Source organism: Babylonia areolata, chromosome 16, assembly GCF_041734735.1.
Source record: "Babylonia areolata isolate BAREFJ2019XMU chromosome 16, ASM4173473v1, whole genome shotgun sequence".
Taxonomy (NCBI): domain Eukaryota; kingdom Metazoa; phylum Mollusca; class Gastropoda; order Neogastropoda; family Buccinidae; genus Babylonia; species Babylonia areolata.
Window position 1 is genome coordinate 8,623,416 of NC_134891.1, and position 17,214 is coordinate 8,640,629.

Genomic DNA, 17,214 nt, shown 5'->3' on the forward strand with positions numbered 1-17,214 from the left:
AAATGCAACTACAAAGATCAGGGAGATCAGAAAAATCTCCATCCTTTACCCACCAGGTGTCGAGATAGGGGTTTGAACCCTGGACCCTCAGATTAAGAGTGCAACGCCTTAACCACTTGACTGTTGCAGCTGTCATGCATTATTTTAAAAGGAAACGTATGAGACACCAACACTTGTATTAGGCTTCGCCAGGGAGTGTGCATAGAACAGACAGTGGGTAGCATGAAGAATGCCGAAGTAAAGTCCGACTCACAAGGCTGATTCAGAGCAGCTGATACCGCAGCATAGTAGAGAGACTGATGAGAGAGCATGTGCGATGTTGATTATAAATGCATGATAGGATTAGCCACTGAAATTGTTCTGCTGAGAGTTCAAAGTGCTACTCGAGTAATGTATTTCGCGACTGGTCAAGCAACTGAAGGTTTCAGCTCTCACTGCCTGAGAAAATGATGCTGGAATGTAGACCTCAGTATCAGTATCAGTATCAGTAGCTCAAGGAGGCGTCACTGCGTTCGGTCAAATCCATATACGCTACACCACATCTGCCAAGCAGATGTCTGACCAGCAGCATAACCCAACACGCTTAGTCAGGCCTTGAGAAAAAAAAAAAAAAAAAAAAGAAAGAAAGAAAAAACCCCGATAAATACATAAAAATACTACTACTACTACTAATATTTATAAGGCGCAAAATCTTGATGTAAGCCAACTCTATGTGCACAAAAAAAGAAAAAAAGGCAACAATGATGATAAATAAGCAAACAAATGTAAAACATGCAGACACACATCCACACATGCACACGCATAACAGATAAGCAACAAACATGCAGTTTCACAGATATGAAAACCCAATCAAATACACATAAACGTACATGAGCCCCAACACACACACACATTACCCTGCACCCCCCCGCACACTCATTTCTAGGCTACGTATTGTATTGCAGACCTCAAAGCGGTTTTAATTATTGCTTGGATCTGCAGCAGGCCATCTGATGATTAACACTGATTTGTCTATTTTGGAGAGCGTTTACACCTCACACCTCAAAACTTCAACTTGTGTGCCACAGAGGATGTAAGCTTAGCAAGAAGCCAATCTGTACATCACATTTGATGGAGTAAGCGAACAATTTATTCTTCATTAATGTGCTGTGACCACTCTCACTCATATACATTTTCAGTTTTTATCCCAGCCATGTATGCAGTCAAACTCCGCTTTCGGGAAGGTACATGTTGGGTACGTCCTTGTTTCCATAATCCACCAAATGCTTGCATGGATTACAGGATCTTTAACATGCGTATAATATGATCTTCTTCATGTGCATACACATGAAGGGGGTTCAGGCACTAGCAGGTCTGCACATCTGTTGACCTGGGAGATCGGAAAAATCTCCACCCTTTACCCACCAGGTGCCATTACCAGGATGCAAACTCAGGGCCCTCAAATTGAAAGTCCAATGACGGGCGCAATAGCCGAGTGGTTAAAGCGTTGGACTTTCAATCTGAGGGTCCCGGGTTCGAATCACGGTGACAGGTGCCTGATGGGTAAAGGGTGGAGATTTTTACGATCTCCCAGGTCAACACATGTGCAGACCTGCTAGTGCCTGAACCTCCTTCGTGTGTATATGCAAGCAGAAGATCAAATACGCATGTTAAAGATCCTGTAATCCATGTCAGCGTTCGGTGGGTTATGGAAACAAGAACATACCCAGCATGCACACCCCCGAAAGCGGAGTATGGCTGCCTACATGGAACAGGTAAAAACGGTCATACACGTAAATGCCCACTCGTGTGCATACGAGTGAACATGGAGGTTGCAGCCCACAAACGAAGAAGAAGAAGAAGAAAGTCCAATGTTTTAATCCCTTGGCTGTTGCACCTGTCAGAAAGCGAATATAAATTGCACTCTGTGGACATCATTTGGCATTTATACAACAGAAAAGGAAAGAGGCACCAGCTGCCGTGGCGAAATGGTTAGTGTTGCGGACTGACAGGCTGGGAGGACGCGGGTTCAAATCCCAACAGAGGTGGGTTTTTCGACCCGTGGCCAGCTCCTACCCAGAGTTGAGTGTGCTGTGGGCTTAAATGGGGAGACTGGGACCACACAGTCGAGTGTCATCCACTTCAAGGATGCATATTTGGGTCGGGACAAAGGGGAGGTTACCTACTTCCGGGAGGCCGTAGTTGCTTTCATTTTCTCCACATTGGCGGATAGTAGTTTGCACAGGACAGGAATGTCATACCCCTGCCGGAGTCTGCACTAGTTGGGTCACGGTTAAGTATGTGTAATTAAATTGGGTGTGTTGCTCTAATTACCTGACCAACACTGCAAGTGTCTGTATCTCTCAGGCCTGGTTAACGCAGGGGATATCATTATGACAGGAAGCGTAGAGTACAGCCTTGTCATGCAGTCCCAAACCAAAATAGACCTCCATAGCAACATCGTCATCGTCATCCTCCTCCTCCTTCATCAGTATAAACAAAACAGTCTCAAAGTCTGTGGCCTTTCATGCCATGCTCTCATGGTGACCTCAGTTTCGATACCCCTCCACTTCTGTGCTTGGGGTGAGTCCTGTCAGTGTCTTCAGTGTCGGCAGATTCATGGGGGACTGTTGTTTGAGGGATGTGGTGGCGGTCTCCACTCTGGGAGGGACATTCACTCTGTCTGGCTCCGCGACTAAGCCATTATTGTCGTTAGTAGGGATTTAGTAGGTGGTGTCCTGAGTACGCTGAATTAGAACAGGCACCACTGAACACCACTGAAGTGACTCAGCAGCAGTGCAGGGTCTCCTCTGGTGTGTGGCCTCCTGGCGACCTAACATCAATGGTTCCCTGCGGACTGCCGATGCCGGAACTGTAACGGACGAACCCGGGTGTGGCCATGTATGGGGGAATCAAATTAGCGGCATGGGAGTAATGCCACTGAAACGGTGCAGATGATGGGGCAGCAAAAAAAAAAAAAAAAAAAAAAAAAAGAGGCAAGGCCTTCATGACTCACTTGTGATAAATTAAGTCCCCTAGCATTAATTACAGAGTAATTTCCCTTTTTTACTATCTGCACCAAAACGTTTGCAAAATAAATAAAAATTCCATGCTTAGCAAAAGAAGTTCCTGTTTGAACAAAAAATGATAATAATGACTCCTCTTGTTGTTGTGTCAGAATAAGAGGTCAGAGTGCCAAGTTTAGAGAATACAAAAAATATAAACAGTAAATGCAGTTTGCAAATAATTAGGCTTCTTTTTTTATAATTTTTTTGTGCCCATCCCAGAGGTGCAATATTGTTTTAAACAAAATGACTGGAAAGAACTGAATTTTTCCTATTTTTATGCCAAATTTGGTGTCAACTGACAAAGTATTTGCAGAGAAAATGTCAATGTTAAAGTTTACCACGGACACACGGACACACACACAGACAACCGAACACCGGGTTAAAACATAGACTCACTTTTTTTCACAAGTGAGTCAAAAAGGAAAGAGGCACAGGGAAGTAAACACTTATATTAACATACATACACACAACAAACGACATTCACAAAGACTGCCACACTTGTGACTCTAAACGTGGAGCATCGTTCCAGTTTTATTTCACTCATTTCTTTCTCCACATCCATCCAGAAGATATATAAGTATGCAAACACATGCACTGAATTTCATGCTCATAAATTTCATGTTTATGAACAATGAATCTACCTCAGGACAAGACCTTTGTCTGTTCATTTTCCTAAATAATGTATGCAATGTACAAGTATTATAGTGCGTATCTATGATGTGATGTATCCCTAACAGACCAGTTTCATCATGCCTGCCAAAAGCCATTATTTTCAAGAATGTACAGTCACAATACAGAGTGCAATATCAAATATATATATATACACATGCTTTCATGTGTATATCTTTGCACACACACACACACACACACACAAACACGCACACCGCAAGTACACATCCACAATAATGTACATGCTATGAAAAAAACCCCAACTAATTCATAAAAAAACAACGATGAAACAAAATCGCTCCACGAAAAGTCTACCATCTCACCCAAGGCAATCATATACACATACTGTTCACAAACTAAATGCACTGATTTCACATACGTATATGCACTCTTTGATATACAGAAAAGCAAAACACAAGAGACAAATAAATGAGGGGCAAGGGTCTGAGAAATATTTCATGGACTTCGAAAGGGATTTTAGACGGGCGCAATAACTGAATGGTTAAAGCGTTGGACTGTCAATCTGAGGGTCCCGGGTTCGCATCACGGTGATGGCGCCTGGTGGGTAAAGGGTGGAGATTTTTCCGATCTCTCAGGTCAACATATGTGCAGACCTGCTAGTGCCTGAACCCTCTTCGTGTGTATATGCAAGCAGAAGATCTCATACATGTAAATGCCCACTCGTGTGCATACGAGTGAATGCAGAAGAAGAAAGGGATTTTTATACCTTGGACAGAACACTACTGAACACTCACAGTCACTGTCCTGTACATTTACTTTTCTCTCTTCGTTTTGTGTGGACTAGTGGCCTCATGGTGGAGTGATGGCCTAGAGGTAACACGTCCGCCTCGGAAGCGAAAGAATCTGAGCGCGCTGGTTCGAATCACAGCTCAGCTGCCGATACTTTCTCCCCCTCTACTAGACCTTGAGTGGTGGTCTGGACGCTTGTCATTCGGATGAGACGATAAACCGAGGTCCCGTGTGCAGCATGCACTTAGCACACTTACAAGAACCCATGGCAACAAAAGGGTTGTTCCTGGCAAAATTCTGTTGAAAAATCCACTTCGATAGGAAAAACAAATAAAACTGCACGCAGGAAAAAATACCAAAAAAATGGGTGGCGCTGTAGTGTAGCGACGCGCTCTCCCTGGGGAGAGCAGCCCGAATTTCACACAGAGAAATCTGTTGTGATAAAAAGAAATACAAATACAAATACATGGGAATGCACGTGAATAGGAAGCGAGCTAGCATTCACAAGTTTTGAGTCCCGGATGGAGGGGATTTTTTTTTTTTTTTTTAAACTAACTACTACCCTAACTTGGTGCACTTAAGAGAACCCATAGCAACTATGTGGTTGCCCCTGGCTAAATTCTGTCAGAAAAATCCATGTCGTTGGTAAAACAAATACACTTGAAGACCAAAAAAAAAAAAAGAAAAAAAGAAAAAAAAAAGTAGAAAAAAATGAGGTGGTGCTGCCATGTGGCAATGCACTCACCCCTGGGGACAGCAGCCTGAATTTCACTCCAGAGAAATCTGTTGTGACAAAAACAGTGATACAATACCCCCTCCCTCATCCCCCCCCCCCTCCCCCCCCGGCCCCCCCACACACACACCCTCCGACCCCCTAAAAAAAAATATACGTTTTTTTGTTTTTTTTGTGACCCCTCCCTCCCCCATCCCCTTGTTCACGTTTTCCTCATGGTGATCATGGTATTGATCTCCCAGATGATGGTTCGGAGCTGGTCGATGATTTCCTTCAGCTGCTGGTTCTTCATGCGTACTTGCTGCAATCCACATGGAACAAATATTACAATATCACTACGCACACACAGAGAACACACACACAAACACACGCACACACACACACACACTCAATCTTCTTCTTCTTCTGCTTTCGTGGGCTGCAACTCCCACGTACACTCCCATGTACACGAGTGGGCTTTTACATGCATGACCGTTTTTACCCCGCCATGTATCAGCCATGCTCCGTTTTCGGGGGTACACACTCAATCAATCTCTCTCTCTTTCTCTCTCCCACTCACTCACATAGTAAACATGAACACACACACACACACATACACACAGACACACACAATGCATGACTTAAGAATACAATACATACCACTGAAATTTTTTAAGTTCCCTAGTCAGTTTAGATTATCGCTACTCATGGCATCTACACACAAACAAACTATCAGACATTTCTCAATTTATCTGTGCAAAGTGTTTAAGCTTCGATCCACTCTTACGTCGTAAAATCAATTTATTAAGCTTATGCCACTTCTGATGACACGATTACTTTATTGAGTTTAGTTAAATAGGCGTGTGTTATTTATCTGCTGTGTACTGCTTAGCTAAGTGTATACTGCATGACAAAGTATGATATTTGTCTTGCTTATTTTATACTATTTTTTCATCTCAAATATGTTTTTTTCTGACACCCTTTCATGGGGGGCAATGGCCTATATATGAATAAACCATTCATTCATTCTCTCCCACTTACACACACAGTAAACATGAACACACACACAATATCTCTCGCTCATAAATACAGACACTTTAAACACACACACACACACAGACACAGACAAAAACCTGACCTGAACATTCAGAAATTATTCCTTCTTGGAACAACAAACGTACAAAAGACAAAAATCAATTTTTACTGCACAGCTAACTGTTCTGTTACACACATTTTGCAACATAAATTGAACTGTCACACATTTTCAGAAGAAAGGAATTTCTGGACTCTTTTTCAAGTACTTATACTTTTAGACCAGAAATGATCATTGACAGTTTCAGTTTCAGTTTCAGTAGCTCAAGGAGGCGTCACTGCGTTCAGACAAATCCATATATGCTACACCACATCTGCCAAGCAGATGCCTGACCAGCAGCGTAACCCAACACGCTTAGTCAGGCCTTGAGAGAGAAAAAAAAAGAAAAAAAAAGGCGAATAAATAATAGATAAGCTTACATAATTAAATAAATAAATAAATAGTAATTATAATATAAAAAAGGCAGTAGTAATAATAAAAAATAAATAAATAAATAAATAAATTAATTAATTAATTAATAAATAAGAACAATGATGATAAACAAGCAAATAAATGTAAAACATGAAGACACACATTCACACATACACCCACATATGCATAACAGATATGCACCAAAAACATGCAGTTTCACAGATATGAAAGCACAGTAGAATTAGCCAGTTAACTCACACACTCTGTGTGCAAGACAGGTATCGCTTTGGGTTGAGCTTCATCACTGCTCTCTGTCTGGCTTATATCTTAACTCACTCAGTACGGCCAGTCCTCTCTTCTCCTCTACACAGACCCTTCGGATGTCCAGTGGGTGTCTGAATGACCCAACCTTCAGCTTCCGTCGTCAGAATAGTGGTATTCTTTGTCAACATTCACATCTTCAGTATAAGAGCCTTCCGCTTGCAATTGTTTGGTGATGGTAACTGGGGTGAAACGCTGTTAACGTCGTCTCTTTCGCCGTTCGTATGGAGAGAGTTAATGACAAAAATCAAGAGGGCAGCAAAATCAAAGGTGATATTGATAGCAGAATTATACTACTTGTTTGTTTTATTTCTTTATTTCCTGTTTATGAGTAACATTTTTGATATAAATGATAATATCATGATTCATCAGCCGTCATGTTAAAACTGGAAGAGCAACATGAGCAAAGCAGGAACTTTAAAACTTGTTGATGCTCTTTTTTTGCCTTTGCTTCATTTGTAATTATGTGTACTGTTGAACAATTAAAGATTATCTGAACCAAAAAACAGAGGTGCAAAGCGTCCTGAACTGGAAAACTTACAGTACACAGTTCCCATCATCAAAGCAAGAGAAGCACACTTTGGCAATAACACGGGCCTGGGCAGTTTCAAAGTATTGAAAAGAAATTTTAACATTATGAAATATGGGCATATTAAAGCTGGCAAATGTTCACTCAGATTTTACTGTGTGTGTGTGTTTGCGCGTGTGCATTTGTGTTTAATTCTGCAAGTAAAAACCGATTCTTTGTGTTTGTTCCAAGAGTGAAAATTGATACCAAAAATAATTACCAAATAATGCATACATCTGTGAATAACAACAACAAAAAAACCTGATCATGCTTTTTTTTCTTCTTTTTTTTTTTTCTTTTTTAAACAATAACACACAAGAGTCTATTCCTGTGCTTTCTAAATACACACTCAAGAACGTTTTTGATTCACCAACATAAACTTATGATCTTTTTTCTTCTTTCATTTGCAAAAGAAGCTGGCAGAATGGTTAAGATGCTCATCTGCCAATACAGAGCCTGTGAGGGTCTGGGTTCGAATCCTGCTCTCGCCATTTATCTCAAGTTTGACCTGGAAAATCAAATTCAGAGTCTAGTCATTCGGATGAGATGATAAACCGAGGGTCCTGTGTGCAGCATGCACTTGGCAAACCACAAAAGACCCTATGGCAACGAAAGTGTTGTCCTCTGGTAAAATTCTGTAGAAGAAATGCAGACCTGTAGTAGTAGTCTTCAGTTTAACGTCTTCCACTTTAAGTGATATTAGACGGAAAAAAAGAAAAAAAAAAGGGGTTGGGGGGGTGCGAGAGGGTGGAGGGCGGGGCGTGGTGGAGGGAACGGTATTGGGCAGAGGGTGAAAAATGGTGTGTGTGTATGTGTGTGTGCGCGCACGTGTGTGTGTGTGTGTGTGTGTGTGGTGGGGAAAGATACAGAGCATTGGAAAAAATAAAGCATTAAAACGGGAGACATAGGCACAATATAGAAGGAAACGCTAACATCAAACAACTGTAACAACTATAACAAATAACAAATGATGCAGACCTGTACACAAAGATATATGCACGCACTAAAGGCCTCACTAGCGTGTTGGGTTATGACTGCTGTCGGACATCTGCCTAGCAGATGTAGTGGTGATGTAACGTATTTGGGTTTGTCCGAACGCAGTGATGATGCCTCCTCCTGAAACTGAAACTCTCTGCAAATAATCCTACAGCTGACAAATTGTAGTTGGCGTATCAAATTTGTCCCCCTGCTCCCCCAATCACCCCCCTGGACCCCTTCACCCAGCCTGTCCCTCCCACTCACGCAGCCCCTTCTTCTTCTTCTGCGTTCACTCGTATGCACACGAGTGGGCTTTTACGTGTATGACCGTTTTTACCCCGCCATGTAGGCAGCCATACTCCGTTTTCGGGGGTGTGCATGCTGGGTATGTTCTTGTTTCCATAACCCACTGAACGCTGACATGGATTACAGGATCTTTAACGTGCGTATTTGATCTTCTGCTTGCATATACACACGAAGGGGGTTCAGGCACTAGCAGGTCTGCACATATGTTGACCTGGGAGATCGTAAAAATCTCCACCCTTTACCCACCAGGCGCCGTCACCGTGACGCAGCCCCTTCTTGTTTCTTCATATGCAACGTCATCATCATCACTCAGGCGTTGGATGTCTGATCCAACGTCCACCAGTGATCTGAGACCTATGCCCCATTTCCGTATGCTGTTGTGTCCTTGGGAAAGACACTGTACTCCATTTTTCCTCCCTCCATCAAGGTGTGAATGGGTACCTGAATTCGGTTTGGGGAAGGTTAAAATGGCAGAAGGAGAGAATTCTACCCTGCCTTCCTTAATTAAGTTCCTAAGCTGAGCCACAGACGTAGTGGATAACAATTCACTGCTATAAAAAAGGCGATGGGACCTTAATCCTCAACCTAGCCTATCAGAATGAAAGTGAACAGATCTTAAATCATGTACTGTCACTTCCAGCATCACACATAAAAATGCCAATGGCCGATGTGTATACCTGTGGAGTGATGGCTTAGAGGTAACGCGTCCGCCTAGGAAACGAGAGAATCTGAGCGTGCAGGTTCGAATCACGGCTCAGCCGCCGATATTTTCTCCCCCTCCACTGGACCTTGAGTGTGGTCTGGACGCTAGTCATTCGGATGAGACGATAAACCGAGGTCTCGTGTGCAGCATGCAAAAAGAACCCATGGCAACAAAAGGATTGTTCCTGGCAAAATTCTGTAGAAAAATCCACTTCGATAGGAAAAGCAAATAAAACCGCACGCAGGAAAAAATACAAAAAAATGGGTGGCGCTATAGTGTAGCGACGTGCTCTCCCTGGGGAGAGCAGCCCGAATTTCACACAGAGAAATCTGTTGTGATAAAAAGAAATACAAATACAAACAAATACAAATACCTCCACAATCTCTCTGTGTTGTTCCACCACCAGGCTGTAAAACTCAGCATTGGTGTTGGGAACCACTGGTGGCTCCATCTCCATGCCCATCTCTGGAACCAGTTGCTGCAATCATATAACACACATGCATGTACATACATACATATATATATATATATTAACCCCTTGACTGCTGCTGACAAGTATGCTCATCACTAGGAATGATGATGATCATCATCGATGAAATCAGGTAACTTTGCAAGTCGTGAAGCCCGTGAGTGAAAGTTTTGTAATCCTGACTGAATGGTGTGTGTCCATCGAGATTGATGATGACCATCGTTGTCATCCAGCTGGGGGATGGGGAAAGGGTGGTGGTGGGGTGGGGGGGATGCTCATGAATCTATCTGTGAATGCGCAGATGGCTGAATAGTCTGAAATGTTCGCTGACAGTTGGGGCAGACAAAGACAGCCATATCATTGTCAGAGAGATTGTTTGCCCGTGACTTTCTGGCCTGCCTCTTCTGAACAGCTGCAGCAGTCCTGTTGGCCTCGCACAACTTGGCGCCTTTGTGCACAGCAGCGCGCCATTTGTCACGGTCCACTGCAGATTCCTCCCAGGAGTCAGGGTTGATATCAAACGCTTTCAGAGAGACTTTCAGAGTATCTCTGAAGCGCTTCTTCTGACCTCCGTGTGATCTCTTCCCTTGTTGCAGCTCGCCATAGAAGAGCCTTTTGGGCAGCCGATGGTCTGGCATGCGCGCCATGTGTCCAGCCCAGCGAAGCTGGGACTGCATCAGGATGGTGAAGATGCTGGGAAAGGTGGCTTTTGCAAGCACCTCCGTGTCTGGGGTCCTGTCTTGCCACTTGATGTTCAGTAGCTTCCTGAGGCATGTTGTGTGGAAGTGGTTCAGCTTCTTGGCGTGTCGTTGGTACACTGTCCAAGTTTCGCAGGCTGGACAGTACTCCGACATTGAATTTTACAAGGGAAATTATTTTTCATTTTTCAGTTCTTAGGATGGTGTACTACTTATCATTATGTTTTCATATTTAGACCGATTGTTCACCCCTGAAAACGGAGTATGGCTGCCTACATGGTGGGGTTAAAAATGGTCATGCACGTGAAAGCCCACCCATGTACATACGAATGAACGTGGGAGTTGCAGCCCACGAACGAACAAGAAGAAGACCGATTGTTCCATGGGTCAATTAGTTCATGACGGACAGATCTGTTTTTTTTATTGTCTTTTTGTGTGTGGTTTATTTTTCTGTGTAATAATAAATATATATATATATATATATATATATATAACAAGTTCTGACTGGATGTTATATAAAAGTGAATGTAAGAGACAAGTGCCATCGGATGCATCATATACCAGGGCATGAAATTATCCCGACATCTGTTATCACCCGATGATCATTGAAGCAAGCAAAAATTGTCCACCTTATCAAAAACACACAGACAAAGAACTGTGCATGAATGGCACTTCTGTAGGTTTGTTCGTTGTCTTTTGTTTGTGTATATATATTTGTTTATCGTTAAATTTAAACAAACAAACAAAAACTTTTTTTTTATTTTATTTTTTTAAAGCAATCTGACTATAATCCTTATCTTAAATTTCGATAATTTATTAGTTATGATAAAAGCAACTACGCAAGTCTGGAATCGAAGTGATTTTCTTTAATTTCAATTTCTTTTGTCGACGGGCACAATAGCCGAATGGTTAAAGCATTGGACTTTCAATCTGAAGGTCCCGGGTTCGAATCTCGGTGACGGCGCCTGGTGGGTAAAGGGTGGAGATTTTTCCGATCTCCCAGGTCAACATATGTGCAGACCTGCTAGTGCCTGAACCCCCTTCGTGTGTACACACAAGCAAAAGATCAAATACGCACGTTAAAGATCCTGTAACCCATGTCAGCGTTCGGTGGGTTATGGAAACAAGTACATACCCAGCATGCACACCCCTGAAAGCGGAGTATGGCTGCCTACATGGCGGGGTAAAAACGGTCATACACGTAAAAGCCCACTCGTGTATATACGAGTGAACATGGGAGTTGCAGCCCACGAACAAAGAAGAAGAAGAGGAAGAAGAAGAATTTCTTTTGAAGGCGATGAAAATGTCTCTGACCAGTATAGAGGAACATATGAAAGTCTTAAGAAAATGGAAGTTACCACAGTATCTGCAAAAAAACAAAACAAACAAAAACACAAAACAACAAACACAAAAAAAGCAAGTTAATTTTTTTTTTTTTTTTTTTTTTAAACATGTTCAATCAAAACATTATTAACAAATGTGCATTCTTACCACCAAAAGGAAATTTTCTATCTAAAATTACGTTTAAATAACATACTTACCGTGACCCAACTAGTGCAGACTCCGGCAGGGGTCTGACATTCCTGTCCTGTGCAAACTACTACCTGCCTATGCGGAGAAAACGAAAGTAGCTACAGCCTATAACCTCCCTAAGTATGTTACCTCCCCTGTGTATCCCTGACTAGCGCCCTCTTTTTCCGGCAGCCATTTGTCGGTTAAGTATGCGTAATTAAACCAGACTTTTGGTACACATATTTAAAAAAAAAAAAAAAAAAAAAAGAAATCAAACTGCTTTGTTACCTGCAGAGTGGGTTCCTCAGTCTGACTAGCAATCTCCAGCACTTTGTCGTGGATGAAGTGAAGCTTCCGGAACTGCATGCTCACATGGGTCAAGGTCTCGTCCAGCTTGGTCTTCTTCTCTTGATACTGCGTGCTGTTCATGTTCAGCTGAAACCATGTCATGGAATGCATCCAGTCAGAAAACAGTACGATATTTGTAAAAAAAAAAAAAATGAAGACCAACCATATCCACACTCAGAAATAGTATAATATTTGTGATAAAAGAATGAAGACAAACCATACCCACAGTCAGAAACAGTATAATATTTGTAGTAAAAGAAGAAAGATCAACCATACCCACAGTCAGAAACAGTATAATATTTGTAGTAAAAGAATGAAGACAAACCATACACACAGTCAGAAACAGTATAATATTTGTCGTAAAAGAATAAAGACAAACCATATCCACAGTCAGAAACAGTATAATATTTGTAGTAAAAGAAGAAAGATCAACCATATCCACAGTCAGAAACAGTATAATATTTGTCGTAAAAGAATAAAGACAAACCATATCCACAGTCAGAAACAGTATAATATTTGTCGTAAAAGAATAAAGACAAACCATACCACAGTCAGAAACAGTATAATATTTGTAGTAAAAGAAGGAAGATCAACCACACACACAGTCAGAAACAGTATAATATTTGTAGTAAAAGAAGAAAGATCAACCATATCCACAGTCAGAAACAGTATAATATTTGTAGTAAAAGAAGAAAGATCAACCATATCCACAGTCAGAAACAGTATAATATTTGTAGTAAAAGCTTTCAAAATTGTGTAAATCCACTGACTGGGACCACTCCCTTTACAGTGCAAAGTTTTCAATGCCTTTTTTAGGTTATGATGCAAACCCCTTTCCATGTGCGTTCCACGTGGTCCAGTTAGCAAATCATTATCGAGTAGAAAGGGGTCTTCTACCTGATGCATATTCATTTAAATAGTATATATATACATATATCTATTATCCAGAGTCTATGTAAACTGAACCAAACTCCAACGAAGGAAAAATTGGAACATATGCGGACCTCAGTGGACATCTTATGGGCACTATGACAACACTTTTTGTAGGACATCAGCTGACGTCTTATAGGTGCTCAACTGGTTATGTCCAACATATTTCCATTTAAACTATTTTCTTCAGGCCTAACTGTCAGGTACCAAGTGAGTGAATGAACCACATGCACAAAATTATGTGAGCAAGAGGCCTGTGACTTAGTTTTCTGCACCTTGTCGACTGCAAAAAACCAAATGCCATGAAATGCTAGCCACAAAAGCTTGTACCTGCATGCTTTTTGGTGACAACAGCTGGAAAATCTCCTGCGCCTTGCTCACTATGTCGTGAACCATTTCCTGTCCCACACGACACACGTTCACAGCGTTCACGTCCTTGGTTGGAGACAGCAGTTGTTGCTGCTGCTGCTGTACTTGCTGTGGCTGTGGCTGCTGCTGCTGTGGACCAGGTGGCGTTGGCTGTTGTTGAATGGTGCTGGGAAGGGCGCTCGGGGCCGACGACTGGGACTGAAGAGAGTAGCCGTGTGGACCGGTGGGTCGCTCGGCCATGCTGAAACTGGAAGACAACCAGAGGACCTTCTAAAGCAGACTAGGAGTAGGAAGCATGAGTCCTCATGTTCGAGTATGATATATGATATACATATATATATATATATATAATATAAATGGACCGTGATTTTTATTAACTTCCCTTCCCCCATGCATGAAACCTTGAGTGGTGGTCGGTGTGCTAGTCTATCAGGTGAGACGATCAAAACAAGGTCCCATGTGCAGCATGCACTTGATATGCATGTAAAAGAACCAGGGTTCCCAGGTGGTGGGCATGAAGCCAAAAAAGGACCTTTAAAGGACTTTATAAGGACCTCAAATCAGTTTAAAAGGACCTTTGCCGACATGCCTTTACAGTACACCCCAATCTATTTGACATGCAGAACAGCAGACACTTACCTCTCATAAACGGAAGAACAGATAATCCCATTTGACTGTCGTATTTAGTCTTTGCAATTCACGTCACTGTAGGCTAGGCCTAAGCAAAGCAGCAGCAGCAGGCGTGACTCACAGCCACTGTACCACGCTTCGCGTCTGCCACCGAGCAGAAAGCGCACTACTGTTAGGGCCTAGGCCTATAGGCTGTATCCTCCTACAGTAAGTACTGAGTTTCAGACGATCGCGTCGGCATCTTTCAACGCGCTTTGCAACTTGCGGTTTTGGTGTCGAAGGTGTTTCAGTTTCGTTCTCAAGTCTCTTTCTCTTCATAAAACAGGACTTAACAGTACCTTTCAAAAATTAAAAGGACCTCCTGATGAGTTAAAAGGACCAACTTGCTGAATCAAAGCACTTAAAAGGCCTTTTGACCAAAATCCAATTCCTAAGGACTTAAAAGGACTTGAAAGGACCCTACGAACCTTGAAGAACCCACTGTTTGACTGTTATCATGGTACCATCCTCTCCTAAAGTGACCTAACAAAGAATAACAATTCATGCAACAGACATTTATTCACATTTCTTGGACTGCCACTAAGTCATGCTGGTCATTTACAAACAAGCCTTTTTTTCAAAGGGTCTTCATAAAATCTGATGGTTCTCTATACAAACAAAAGAAATTAATCAAATTTCTCAAGGGGAAATATTCTCTTTGTTTGAGTTTTTAGTTCCTAGCAATCAGTACTTGACAATTTGTGATCTCACAAACCTGAATCTGGAAGGAACTGATTTTTAAGACAGGTAATGAGGTATACTTATTTATCAGAAGAAAATTTACAAATCACTGCCCTTTAATTAAAACAAAGTAGATGGGATCAATAAACAAGTAGAGATCTGCTGAGTTTAAAACCATTCTCATCTAGTTATCAACCTGACCCAATGATTCTCAATGGAAATAACTCCCTCTTACCCACAGTCATTTCAACCACCTCAGAGTGAAACAGAAATGTGAAACTGAAAAGGGGATGTTTGGTTAGAATTTTTAAGAAAACAGAAGTCTTAACAGAGTTAATGACTTATACAGGAGGGACAAACACATCAAAAGGATTAATATCTGTCTCCCTTTCTTACCAATCCATCTTTAACTCCCTACCAACCCTAGCTCGTCTCTCTTACCCCCTCCCCTTCTGGGCCTCCTTTCCCCCCTCTCTCTTGCTTTTTACCCCCCTTAACTCAACCCCTGCCTCATTTTTTTTCCAGTACAGAGAATTCTACTCGCTACCTATTTCCTGGTGTTAAATTTGTCTATCCCTTCTGAGTCCATTCTCTTTTCATCAGATTTCATCCACCACTCTGCCAAACTAACTTTCCATCTCGCCACACTTGAAGATGTCTCCATCAGGAGAAACGTTGTGCGAACGCCATCTTCACCACCAAGGTTAATTCCACATTTTCTGTCAGTCAAGAGACCTGCAGTCCCTCTCAATTTTCTTTGATAGATAATAACTCTGAATAATGATAACTTTCTCCCAAGTGGCAGTGGAGAATTTGCTTGCAATCAAACAAATGCCCCCTTGTCCTTGTTACAAAACTACTTCTTCATTCTATGCTGAGATAATGTATTTTACAGTAATCAGTTGGTTGCTATCTATAGGCATTTTCCCTAGTCCCTGGCACTATGACCAGTACATTTCGAGTAGGGTTTCTGGTCCATAAGACATTGTTTCCTGCTTTTGGACCAACATTTTGATAGGGGGATAACTTTGAGCAGAAAATATCGTTCCCAGCAATGTTTACTGTCTCTTGTTTAAGTCATATAACATTCTGTAGTACTTAGCCATTTTAGGAAACTTGTCATAGTTTGTACTTAATCATTCTATGACTAATGCCTCCTCCATCCCACACCCAAGCACTCCACCATTAGCTCCCCCCCCCCAACCTGCCGCCCCCCCCGCCCCCACACACCCCCTGATTGTGTGTGTGTGTGTGTGTGTGCACGCGCGTGCACGCTTGCACACGTGCATAGAAAATCTATCTAATTATCTGTATTTTTTTTAATAACGCATGACGGCAACAGACAGGGATCAAGAGACGTAGTTTTTATCTTATGAATATAGACTCTCTTCTTTTTTTCTTTTTTTTTTTTTACGTCTCTCCACTTGTATAATAAATAGATCGGTACCAATGGATCTGAAACCGTAGTAAATGTTTACGACCATCTTCATAAGATGCCACAATGATAATCAATGTGTCCACAGCTTCAAATAATAACAATGCATGAATATCAACAATCGCCGTCGAAATAATAAAGAAAACTAAAACAGGAAATTATCCTTGCATCTAAGCATGTAATAAACTTTCGAATTGTTTTAAATAAAGTCTTACCTGGATGAGAAGATAAAAGCAGAAGGGAAAGAAACACCAAAGACTAACAACAGTTTACAAAGTAAACGCGCAATTTTCCGGAAGCGCGTGCACTGAAAATGGATTGTGCGCCCTTTGGGTTATACTTGGCAATTGCAAAAATAAGTTCACTGACCAGAGATCGATGTTTGACTGACATACTTTGATTTGTTTGACTTGCACATCAAGTACCATATCAACACTCCTTGCTGTCCTATTCAATTCTGTTGACTTTTTCGCGTCTTGCGTGCATTTTTTCTATGCTTGTCTTGGTCTGCCGTCTTTTCTTTTCCTTTCGACTGCAGCGTTTGT

General features: G+C 41.8%; 1 protein-coding gene across 1 annotated transcript; it reads right to left on the reverse strand.

Moving 5' to 3' along the window:
* Positions 1–5,368: 5,368 nt before the first annotated feature.
* On the reverse strand, positions 5,369–16,989 carry LOC143290868 (mediator of RNA polymerase II transcription subunit 30-like). The gene is made up of 5 exons (XM_076600406.1): positions 16,885–16,989; positions 13,846–14,131; positions 12,526–12,672; positions 9,932–10,036; positions 5,369–5,500 (listed from the first exon to the last, which is right to left on the reverse strand). The coding sequence occupies exons 2-5, from the start codon at positions 14,122–14,124 to the stop codon at positions 5,402–5,404; spliced, it is 630 nt and encodes a 209-aa protein (XP_076456521.1). The 5' UTR covers positions 14,125–14,131; positions 16,885–16,989; the 3' UTR covers positions 5,369–5,401.
* Between the last annotated feature and the right edge of the window lie 225 nt (positions 16,990–17,214).

Bases quoted from the DNA above. Each gene is read 5' to 3' on its own strand.
- LOC143290868 (XM_076600406.1), bottom strand. From the start codon at position 14,124: ATGGCCGAGCGACCCACCGGTCCACACGGCTACTCTCTTCAGTCCCAG. The intron at 12,673-13,845 runs GTACAAGCTTTT...ACATGGTTTCAG, and splicing joins TGTCACCAAAAAGCATGCAG to CTGAACATGAACAGCACGCA. The intron at 5,501-9,931 runs GTATTTGTATTT...TGTGGATTGCAG, and splicing joins AACACAGAGAGATTGTGGAG to CAAGTACGCATGAAGAACCA.